Consider the following 12,114-nt stretch of genomic DNA (forward strand, 5'->3'; position numbering starts at 1 on the left):
ATGTTAGTAATCTTTTCTAATTTATTGAATATAAATATAAGTTTTCAGACCCTTTACTCAGTACAGTTGAAGCACCTTCGACCGATAACAGTCTCCAGTCTTCTTGGGTATGATACCACAAGGTTTGCACACCTGGATTTGGGGATTTTCTGCAATTTCTTCTCTGCAAACACTCTCAAGCGCTGTTAGGTTGGATTGGGCCTGTCGGTGGACAGCCATTTTCAGGTCTCTCCAGAGATTTACATAGTTAGTACGGCTGAGATGTTCAATTGAGTTCAATTAAGGGCTCTGGCTGGACCACTCAAGGAAATTCACATAGTTGTCCCTAAGCCACTCCTGTGTTGTTTTGGTATGGCTGTGTGCTTAGGGTCATTGTCTTGTTGGAAGGTGAACTTTTGGCCCAGTTTGTGGTCCAGAGTACTCTGGATCAGGTTTTCATTAAGAATATCTCTGTACTTTGCTCCATTCATCTTCTATTCAACCCTGACCAGTCTTCCTGTCCAAGCCACTTAAAAACACCCCCACAGAATGATGATGCTGCTGCCACCACCATGCTTCACTGTAGGGTTGGTATTGGGCAGGTGATGAGCAGTGCCTGGTTTCCTCCAGACATGATGCTTAGAATTGAGGCCAAAAAGTTCAATCTTGGTTTCATCAGACCACAAAATATTGTTTCTCCCAGTCTGAGAGCCCTTTAGATGCATTTTTTCACATGTCTTTTAATGAGGATGTTATGACAGGAAGGAGGTGAAGGGAACAAGTGAGCCCTAATCTACCCACCGCCCTGTCCCTGCCTACTTGCAACGACCCGCCCTAGGCGACGGGGTACAACTTGGCGGCGGTCCCTACGCTGACTAAGTGCAAGGGAATACAAACAGGGAACAAGCAAGGGAAGGGGCAGTAGTCCACGGAACACCGTGAGGAAAAGGAGTGGTGAACGAGCCAGTCAGGATAGGATGTAATGAAGTATACAAACGCAGAGCACGGAGCAGGAAGCAAGCCGGGGGCAGAGCGAAGCAGGATAAGCGGGAACTGAAGCAAGGCTGAAGCACGGCAGAAGCAGGCTGGAGCAAGGCAGCAGTGGGGCCAGGAAACCAAGAAGAATCACAAACAATGAGGAAGAGAAAACGGCAGGTATAAATGGACAGGGGGCGGAGCTAACTCCGACTGACCAGGCCGCGATAGGCTCTCCCACTCCTGAGCCTGCCACCCTGATTGGTGGGAGCCGGTGTCAGTCTAAGAGGTCTGGCCTCAGGTGTCGATTGATTAATCCTGGGAGTATCCACAGACGTAGTGCCTGGCAGATCCCTTACAGAGGAGAGGTTTCTTTCTGGCCACTCTGCCATAAAGCCCAGATTGGTGGAGTGCTGCAGTAATGATTGACCTTGTGGACGTTTCTGCCATCTGCACACATGATCTTTAGAGCTCAGCCAAAATGACCATTGGGTTCTTGGTCACCTCTCTTACTAAGGCCCTTCTCCCCCGATTATTAGTTTGGTGGGGCGGCCAGCTCTATGAGAAGATCTTGTTTATTTCAAACTTCTTCCATTTAAGAATTATGGAGGCCACTGTGCTCTTGGGAACTTTCAGTGCAGCAGAAAATGTTTGATATCCTTCTCCAGATCTGTGCCTCCACACAATCCTGTCTCTACGCTCTACAGGCAGTTCTTTCCTCCTCATGGCTTGGTTTTTGCTCTGATCAGCTGTGAAATCTTATATAGACAGGGGTGTGTCTTTCTAAATAATGTACAATTAAATGAATTTATCACAGGTGGACTCCAATCAAGGTGTAGAAACAATTCAAGATGATCTAGAGAAATGGGAGGCCCCAGAGCGAAATTTCAAGTGTCATAGCAAAGGGTCTGAATACATATGAACATGCGAAATTTGAGTTTTCATTTTTAATACATTTGCAAAAATGTCTAAAATTCTGTTTTCACTTTGTCATTATAGGGTGCAGAATGATGGGGGAAAACGTTAACTTTTTTTTATTTTAGCACAAGGTCTCAACATAACAAAATGGGAAAAGAGTGAAAGGGTCTGAAGACTTTCCAAATGCACTGTATATAATATCACGTTCAGTAGTTATCCGGTGTGTAACATTTTTTTACTTTCATCACATAAATGTTAAACAAATATGAAATACTCCATATCATCTGGTAGCTAGCACCCAAATATATGATAGTAAGAGATAAATACATAAAACTAGAGCTTCTGGTCCATGGTGCCTGTTCCATCAGAGGAGAGTGTGAGTTTTCTGTAAGAACCATTTATTTCATTGCAGATATGACTGGATATCACTTCGGTTCCTATTCTAGGAGACCAAGGGGGGAATTTATTAACGTTTCGATACCAGTTTGTTGGCATAGAAAAGGCGCAAACGGCAAAGAAGATGCAACTTGCAGTGAAAATGTGGAACTTAGTGCCATTTCCGCCGCTCATGGCATTTTCCTATAAAGTGGGTGGAGCTTAGTGAAATGGGTGACACATTTACTATAATTTACACCAAATGATGACGTAAATTATAGCGGAAATCTATGCCAGCTCGTAGCCAGCGTAGATTTCACTTTATGGTTCACAGACAGCCTGAGATGCACTTAATTTATTTAGACGTGTGTGCCTCCTAATACATTAGGCACATTTAACTTCAGGGAGCTTTATTTTAGGACTGGCGTATGAAAAGCTGCAGATTTGTTACAGGAATTTGTGTGACTGAAAATCCATTGCATACATCTGGATATGGTTATTTCTGAACCATGGGAATGGATTTCTGCAAGCCCCATTCAGATGAATGAAACAGTCGCAGAAATATCTGCAACAAATCTGCTGCATGGGAATTTTCATTTATAAAGATTATACTGTCGAAGCAATGTACGATCTGCTTTTGTGCACGGAGAAGCATTATGTCAGTCAGTAATTGAGCAACTGAACCACTGCAGAACATCTTTAAGAGGGGAAAAACAGACCAATTAATTAATTTCCTGCAGATGGAGTGTGTTTAAGGCCACTTTGAAGTATTTATGTATATTGCATCAGTATTTGGAAACCAAAAGTAGGAGTGGAGCCTACACAGAGTAAAAGTGTAATGGCAAGATTTGTACCTCTTCTGTGTTTTGCAGCCACTCCTGATTTTGGCTTACAAATACTAATGCAAAATACTGACCAAAATACAGTCATGTGAAAGTGGCCTTAAGATCAGTATTTTGTTTCAGTATTTGGAAGCTAAAATTAGGTGTGGAAATATACCACCCAAATTTAAAGTATCGCAAAAAGGGGAACATTTTTTTGTTCCAGTAAAATGCCCCTATAGCTTCCCACATAGAGTATAATACCCCCATAGCTGCCCCAATACAGTATAATGCCCATGTAGCTGCCTACATACAGTATAATGCCCACACAGATGCCCCATACTGGATAATGCCCCCATAGCTGCCTCCATACAGTATAATACCCCACAGTGCCTAATGAAAAAATAATAAAACAAATACATGGGCTACATTCACACAAAAAATGGCCATTAAAAACTGATTAACTGTCAGTTTTTCATGGCCGTATTGAATCAGTGTTTCTTAAAATTTTCATACATTTCCAGTCTGTCTGTCCGTCTTTAATGGCCGTTTGTCATCCATTTTTTCATGGCTGTTAAAAAAACGGATGGTTTTCATTTGTCAGGATTTTTTGTCCCAACCCCTTGAAAACACCAAAGTGCACATGTAGATAGTGCCGCAATGCCCCTGTAGATAGTGCCACAGTGCCCACTGTAGATAGTGCCCACATATAGTGCCAGTGCCCACATACTACCACATTGCCCACAGTAGACAGTGCCACTGTGCCCACATATAAAGTGCCATAGTGCCCACATAGATACTGCCACAGTGCCCATTTAGATAGTGCCTCGGTGTCTCCTGTAGGTAGTGGCCATATAGTGCCACAGTGCCCATGTAGATAGTGCCAGACCCCCTTGAAGATAGCGCCACCCCCTGTAGATAGCACTACTATTCAATCTGTAGATAGCGCCATTGGGGCTCCCTCTAGAAGCGGAATCCCCAGCCAGAGTATCAGCCACGATGTGGGCGGGGATTCTGCTCCAGGAGAAGACCCTGATGTCACTGTCTATATATGGACAGTGACGTCAGGGGCTCCCTCTAGGAGTGGAATCCCCGGTTAGAGCGTTGGCAGCGCTCTGACCGAGGATTCGGCTCCAGGAGTAGCCCCAACATCACTGTCCATATATGGATAGCCAGGGGCTTCTCCAGGAGCCGAATGCCCAGCCAGAGCGTCGGTAATGCTCTGGCCAGGAATTCCGCTTCTGGACAGGGGCTCCCTCTAGTAGCGGAGTCCCCAGCCAGAGCGTCAGCAAAGCTCTAGCCAGGGATTCCACTTCTTGACAGGGGCTCCCTCCATGAGCGGAATCCCCGTCCAAAGCATCGGCAAAACTCTGGCCTATATGGACAGTGATGATAGGAGCTTTGAGATTTCGGAATCCCTGGCTAGAGCATTGCCAACGCTCTGGCCGGGGAATTCGTTCTAGGAGGAGCCCCTGAGGACGCAGATACAGTTGACACCGGGACATACCACCGGCCATCCGGGACAATGGATCACCGCCCGGAATCTGGGACTGTTCCGCTGAATCCGTGATGATTGGGAGGTATGGTGAAACCATGTGTAAAGGATCTGCCAGGCACTACGTCTGTGGATACTCCCAGGATTAATCAGTCGACACCTGAGGCCAGACCTCTTAGACTGACACCGGCTCCCACCAATCAGGGTGGCAGGCTCAGGAGTGGGAGAGCCTATCGCGGCCTGGTCAGTCGGAGTTAGCTCCGCCCCCTGTCCATTTATACCTGCCGTTTTATCTTCCTCATTGCTTGTTATTCTTCTTGGATTCCTGGCCCCACTGCTGCCTTGCTCCAGACTGCTTCTGCCGTGCTTCTGCCTTGCGTCAGTTCCCGCTTATCCTGCTTCGCTCTGCCCCTGGCTTGCTTCCTGCTCCGTGCTCTGCATTTGTATGCTCCACTACATTCCGATCCTGACTGGCTCGTTCACCACTCCGTTTCCTCACGGTGTTCCGTGGGCTACTGCCCCTTCCCTTGCTTGTTCCCTGTTTGTATCCCCTTGCACTTAGTCAGCGTAGGGACCGCCGCCAAGTTGTACCCCGTCGCCTAGGGCGGGTCGTTGCAAGTAGGCAGGGACAGGGCGGTGGGTAGATTAGGGCTCACTTGTTCCCTTCACCTCCTTCCTGCCACAACATAATAACAAGCCCATACCTAGTCTACCATTTCTCCTATGCTGACGCTATCATGGACCCCCTTGAGACCCTGACCCAGCAGATGCAGGGCCTCTCCCTACAGGTCCAGGCCCTGGCTCAGAGGGTCAACCAGTCTGACGCTGCCATAGTAGTACCCCTCACCTCACCTCTAGAACCCGACCTCAAGTTACCTGACCGGTTCTCAGGGGACCGTAAGACTTTTCTCTCCTTCCGGGAGAGTTGCAGACTTTACTTCCGTCTAAAACCTCACTCCTCAGGTTCCGAGAACCAGCGGGTGGGTATCATTATATCCCGACTCCAGGAAGGGCCCCAAGAGTGGGCCTTCTCCTTGGCTCCTGACGCCCCTGAACTTTCCTCCGTTGATCGTTTTTTCTCTGCCCTCGGACTCATTTACGACGAGACTGACAGGACTGCCTTAGCCGAGAGTCAGCTGGTGACCTTACGTCAGGGTAGGAGACCTGTTGAGGAATACTGTTCTGATTTTAGAAAGTGGTGCGTAGCTTCTCGGTGGAACGACCCGGCCCTAAGGTGCCAGTTTAGGTTAGGATTATCTGATGCCCTGAAGGGTCTGCTTGTTAGCTACCCCTCTTCTGACTCCCTAGACCAGGTTATGGCACTAGCAGTACGACTTGACCGACGTCTCAGGGAACGTCAGCTTGAACGTTTTAATGTTTTCCCCTCTGACTTCCCTGCGATTCCCCCCGAGGTCCCGTCTCCTCGTTCTTCCACGGAAGACTCGGAGGTACCTATGCAACTCGGGGCCTCCATGTCCCCTCGACAACGTAGAGAGTTCCGCAGGAAGAATGGTCTCTGCTTCTATTGTGGGGATGACAAGCATCTACTGAACACCTGTCCCAGGCGCAAGAATAAGCAGCCGGAAAACTTCCGCGCCTAAGTGATCATCGGGGAGGTCACTTGGGCGCACAGGTATTTCCCGTTAATATGAAACGCAATAAAATTTTGCTTCCCTTTCAGGTCCCGTTTGCTGGCCGGTCTGCCACTGGCAGTGCCTTCGTGGATTCTGGCTTATCTGCTAATATCATGTCTGTGGAATTTGCTATGTCTCTAAAAATGCCTTTTATTGATTTGCCTTATCCTGTCCCGGTAGTGGGTATCGACTCCACTCCTCTTGCTAATGGTTATTTTACTCAGCATACTCCTGTTTTTGAACTCCTTGTTGGCTCCATGCATTTGGAGCAGTGCTCTGTACTGGTGATGCAGGGATTATCGTCCGATCTGGTATTAGGTCTTCCCTGGTTGCAGCTGCATAATCCCACGTTTGATTGGAATACTGGGCCAAATGGGGTAGTGAATGCCTGACGTCATGTCTTTCGGTTAACTCTATTTCTCCCCGTGAGGAGGTAAACACGCTACCTGAGTTTGTTCAGGACTTCGCTGATGTGTTTTCTAAGGAGGCCTCCGAGGTGTTGCCCCCTCATAGAGATTACGATTGCGCCATCGATTTGATACCTGGTGCTAAGCTTCCTAAGGGTAGGATATTTAATCTTTCATGTCCTGAACGTGAAGCTATGAGGGAGTATATCCAAGAATGCCTGGCCAAGGGTTTCATTCGCCCCTCGACTTCTCCTGTAGGTGCTGGCTTCTTCTTCGTGGGGAAGAAGGATGGTGGTCTTAGGCCATGCATTGACTATCGGAACTTGAATAAGGTCACAGTAAGGAACCAGTATCCCCTTCCTTTGATTCCGGATCCTTTTAATCAGGTTCAGGGGGCCCAATGGTTCTCTAAGTTCGATCTACGGGGGGCATATAACCTTATCCGCATCAAAGAGGGGGATGAGTGGAAGACTGCGTTCAACACGCCCGAAGGTCATTTCGAATACCTGGTCATGCCCTTTGGGTTGTGTAATGCCCCTGCCGTCTTCCAGAATTTTATTAATGAAATTCTGAGAGATTACCTGGGAAATTTTCTTGTAGTGTACCTTGATGACATACTGGTGTTTTCCAAGGACTGGTCCTCCCACGTGGAGCATGTCAGGAAGGTCCTCCAGGTCCTCCGGGAAAATAATCTGTTTGCGAAAACCGAAAAATGTGTGTTTGGGGTACAGGAGATACCATTTTTGGGTCAAATCCTCACTCCTCATGAATTCCGCATGGACCCTGCCAAGGTTCAGGCTGTGGCGGAATGGGTCCAACCTGCCTCCCTGAAGGCGCTACAGTGTTTTTTGGGGTTCGCTAACTATTACAGGAGATTTATTGCCAACTTCTCGGTCGTCGCTAAGCCTCTTACGGACCTCACTCGCAAGGGTGCTGATGTCCTCCACTGGCCTCCTGAGGCCGTCCAGGCTTTTGAGACCCTCAAGAAGTGCTTTATCTCGGCCCCCGTGCTGGTTCAGCCCAACCAAAGGGAGCCATTTATTGTGGAGGTTGACGCGTCCGAGGTGGGAGTGGGGGTGTCTTGTCCCAGGGTACCAGCTCCCTCACCCATCTCCGCCCCTGTGCTTACTTCTCTAGGAAGTTTTCGCCCACGGAGAGTAACTATGATATTGGCAACCGCAAACTTTTAGCCATTAAATGGGCTTTTGAAGAGTGGCGTCACTTCCTGGAGGGGGCCAGACACCAGGTAACGGTCCTTACTGACCACAAGAATCTGGTTTTTCTAGAATCTGCCCGGAGGCTTAATCCTAGACAAGCTCGATGGGCGCTATTCTTTACCAGATTTAACTTCTTGGTTACCTATAGGGCTGGGTCCAAAAATATTAAGGCTGATGCACTGTCACATAGTTTCATGGCCAATCCTCCTTCTGAGAAGGATCCTGCTTGTATTTTACCCCCTGGTATAATCGTTTCTGCCACTGATTCTGATTTAGCCTCTGACATTGCGGCTGATCAAGGTTCAGCTCCCGGGAACCTCCCTGGGGACAAGCTGTTTGTCCCCTGCAATACCGGCTAAGGGTACTCAGGGAAAACCATGACTCCGTACTATCTGGTCATCCTGGCATCTTGGGTACCAAACACCTCATTACCAGAAACTATTGGTGGCCTGTGTTGCCTAAAGACGTTAGGGCTTACGTCGCCGCTTGTGAGGTTTGTGCTAGGTCCAAGACTCCCAGGTCCCGACCAGCAGGCTTACTACGTTCTTTGCCCATTCCCCAGAGACCTTGGACCCATATCTCCATGGGTTTTATCAACGATTTGCCTCCATCTCAGGGCAAGTCGGTGGTGTGGGTGGTAGTAGACCGCTTCAGCAAGATGTGCCACTTTGTGCCCCTTAAGAAACTACCTAACACCAAGACGTTAGCTTCTTTGTTTGTTAAACACATTCTGCGTCTCCATGGGGCCCCAGTCAATATCGTTTCTGACAGAGGGGTACAATTTGTTTCCTTATTTTGGAGAGCTTTTTGTAAAAAGTTGGAGATTGATCTGTCCTTCTCCTCCGCCTTCCATCCCGAAACTAATGGCCAAACGGAAAGGACTAATCAATCCCTGGAACAATATTTAAGGTGTTTCATCTCTGACTGTCAATTTGATTGGGTCTCATTCCTTCCCCTCGCCGAATTTTCCCTGAATAACCGGGTCAGTAACTCGTCAGGGGTCTCCCCGTTTTTCTGTAATTTCGGGTTTAATCCAAGGTTCTCCTCCATTTCTCCTGGTTGTTCAAATAATCCCGAGGTAGAGGACGTTCATCTGGAACTGTGCACAGTCTGGGCCCAGGTTCAGAAGAACCTAGAGGCGTCCCAGAGCGTACAAAAGATTCAGGCTGATAGAAGACGTTCTGCTAACCCCCGGTTTGTCGTCGGGGATCTGGTGTGGTTGTCGTCTAGGAACTTGCGCCTTAAGGTCCCGTCCAGGAAGTTTGCTCCCCGATTTATTGGGCCTTATAAGGTCATTGAAGTCCTCAACCCTGTATCCTTCCATCTGGAGCTGCCCCCATCCTTTCGCATACACGACGTCTTTCATGCCTCCCTCCTTAAACGCTGCTCCCCGTCCTGGTCCCCCTCGAGGAAACCTCCAGTTCCCGTTCTCACCCCTGAGGGGGTGGAATTCGAGGTGGCCAAGATTGTGGACAGTAGGATGATCCAGGGCTCCCTCCAGTACCTGGTCCATTGGAGAGGATACGGGCCGGAGGAGAGGACTTGGGTACCTGCTCGAGATGTTCACGCTGGGGTATTGGTCAGGAGGTTCCACCTTCTCTTCCCCACTAAACCGGGTCCTCTTAGTAAGGGTCCGGTGGCCCCTCATAAAAGGGGGAGTACTGTAAAGGATCTGCCAGGCACTACGTCTGTGGATACTCCCAGGATTAATCAGTCGACACCTGAGGCCAGACCTCTTAGACTGACACCGGCTCCCACCAATCAGGGTGGCAGGCTCAGGAGTGGGAGAGCCTATCGCGGCCTGGTCAGTCGGAGTTAGCTCCGCCCCCTGTCCATTTATACCTGCCATTTTATCTTCCTCATTGCTTGTTATTCTTCTTGGATTCCTGGCCCCACTGCTGCCTTGCTCCAGCCTGCTTCTGCCGTGCTTCTGCCTTGCGTCAGTTCCCGCTTATCCTGCTTCGCTCTGCCCCTGGCTTGCTTCCTGCTCCGTGCTCTGCATTTGTATGCTCCACTACATTCCGATCATGACTGGCTCGTTCACCACTCCGTTTCCTCACGGTGTTCCGTGGGCTACTGCCCCTTCCCTTGCTTGTTCCCTGTTTGTATCCCCTTGCACTTAGTCAGCGTAGGGACCGCCACCAAGTTGTACCCCGTCGCCTAGGGCGGGTCGTTGCAAGTAGGCAGGGACAGGGCGGTGGGTAGATTAGGGCTCACTTGTTCCCTTCACCTCCTTCCTGCCACAACACCATGACAGAAAAAGTATAATGCAAAGATTTACACCTCTTCCATGTTTTGGACCCATTCCTGGTTTTGACCAAAATACTGCCGTGTGAAAGTGGCCTCAGGCCTCTTTTACACGCAGTATTCTGATCAGTATTTGGAAGCCAAAACCAGGAGTGGGTCCAAAACACAGAGAGGTGTACATTTTTCGATTATACTTTTTCTCTGTGTAGATTCCACACCTAGTTTTGTCTTACAAATACTGATGCAAAATACTTACCAAAATACTGTTGTGTGAAAGGGGCCTAAGGCTGTACTTCTTTGTGCTGTTCCGGTATTGCTACGACTTATGTTGGTGTTTATGGTGCATTTTTTTTGTAAAAATGAAAGCAAATATATTTTTTGTCATTTTAACAAAAAAAAATGGCAAACCGTAGCAAAAAGGGCAAGTGTGATTACAGCCTTATCTGATTCTACAGCAGCTGTGTATATTAACAGATGCAATATACATAATACTATAAACTATTCTTCACTGTATTGGCTTAAACACATAGTTTACACAAGCAATATTGGAATAAATAAAGAAATAAACTGGAATATTGGATGCTGCCTTTCTTCTTTCTTCATTGATAGGGTTCGCCTAGTGCAGTTAAGGCCCTGTTCACATCTATGTTCGGCATTCTGTTGTTCTGTTCTGTCAGGAGCAGAACAACAAAAATGCCAGAAGCGCAGGTTCTGTTGAACAACGGAGAAAAACGGCGTGCAACTAAACCCATTGTCTTTAATGGGTTCCATCAAGGCGTCCGTGGATTTACCGGAAGCAGTAGCGCAGCATACTGCGCTATTGTTTCCAGTATTTTCGGTGGAATCTGAGATGGAGGCCCCGAATGGATCCTCCAACGAATATGTGAACAGGGCCTAACACCTCATGGCTTCCCCATGTTGGTAAATGCTGGTCCAGACTGAGTATTGTGTAGTATGCTAATTTTAAACCGTCTCATAATTTCAGGTATTGGCAATCAGCATATTCCAAACTGGATTTGGATCTCTGCTGCTTTGGGAAACTTTTTGGCTTATGCATTAGGTATGTTACTTTATCTATTAAAAACTCTTTGTATTATAAAGGACCTGTCATCTGCCCTAATGTGTCTATTTTAGTAAATATTAAAACAGAGTAAAATCACAGCATCAATTACAATGTCTTAACCCCTTAGTGACCAGCCTATTTTAGGCCTTAATGACCTAGAAGTTTTTGTTTTTTCATCGTCGCATTCAAAGAGCTATAACTTTATTTATTTTCCCATCTACATAGCTGTATGAGGACTTGTTTTTCGCGGAATGAGTTGAGTTTTTCAATGGTACCATTTTGGGGTACATGTACATTTTTTAATTGGCTTTTATCAACGTTTATTTTGGGGTGGGGATGCAACAAAACATCAATGCCGCCATTGTTCTTTGCGTTTTAAATTTACATCACAAGTAACATGTCACCTTTATTTTATGGTTTGGTATGATTATGGCGATGCCAAATATGTATAATTTTTCAAGTTTTACTACTTCTGCACAATAAAAACACTTGTAAACAAAAATATTTTGTTTATGTATTGCTGCATCCCAAGAGCCATAACTTTTTTTTATCTCTATATAAGGGCTTGTTTTATGTGGGATGATATGTAATTGAATTGGTAACACATTTTGGGGTTTATGGGACTCATTGATTAACTTTTATTATAATTTTTTTGGGGGGGTATGAATGGAAAAAATAGCAAGTCGGCTGCTGTATTTTGAATTTTTTAATGCCGTTCACTTTGTGGTTTAAATAACATGTTAACTTTACTGTTTAGGTCATTACGATTGCGGCGATACCATATACTGTATATGTATTTTTTATATTTTTTTTTACACTTTTATAAAATAGGACCAATGTTTTTTTAACCGTTTTTTTTAACGTTCTTTTAATAAATTTTCTTTCAGATTAATGAACTATTATTTCCCACTAGGGTACTTCTCTATGCGATCTCCTGATCGCTAATAAAATATTTTTGTATCATTGCCTGTCGGTGTGTAAAA

General features: G+C 46.6%; 1 protein-coding gene across 2 annotated transcripts in view; it reads left to right on the forward strand.

The window, feature by feature from the left end:
* LOC142651491 (ethanolaminephosphotransferase 1-like) overlaps positions 1 to 12,114 on the forward strand; it is an 80,663-nt gene that overhangs the window by 31,571 nt on the left and 36,978 nt on the right. For both annotated transcript variants that reach the window (XM_075826271.1, XM_075826270.1), the window contains exon 4: positions 11,054 to 11,128. In XM_075826271.1, coding sequence (XP_075682386.1) covers positions 11,054 to 11,128 — 75 coding nt within the window. The remainder of the gene's footprint in view (positions 1 to 11,053; positions 11,129 to 12,114) is intronic.

Source organism: Rhinoderma darwinii, chromosome 5 (assembly GCF_050947455.1).
Source record: "Rhinoderma darwinii isolate aRhiDar2 chromosome 5, aRhiDar2.hap1, whole genome shotgun sequence".
Taxonomy (NCBI): domain Eukaryota; kingdom Metazoa; phylum Chordata; class Amphibia; order Anura; family Rhinodermatidae; genus Rhinoderma; species Rhinoderma darwinii.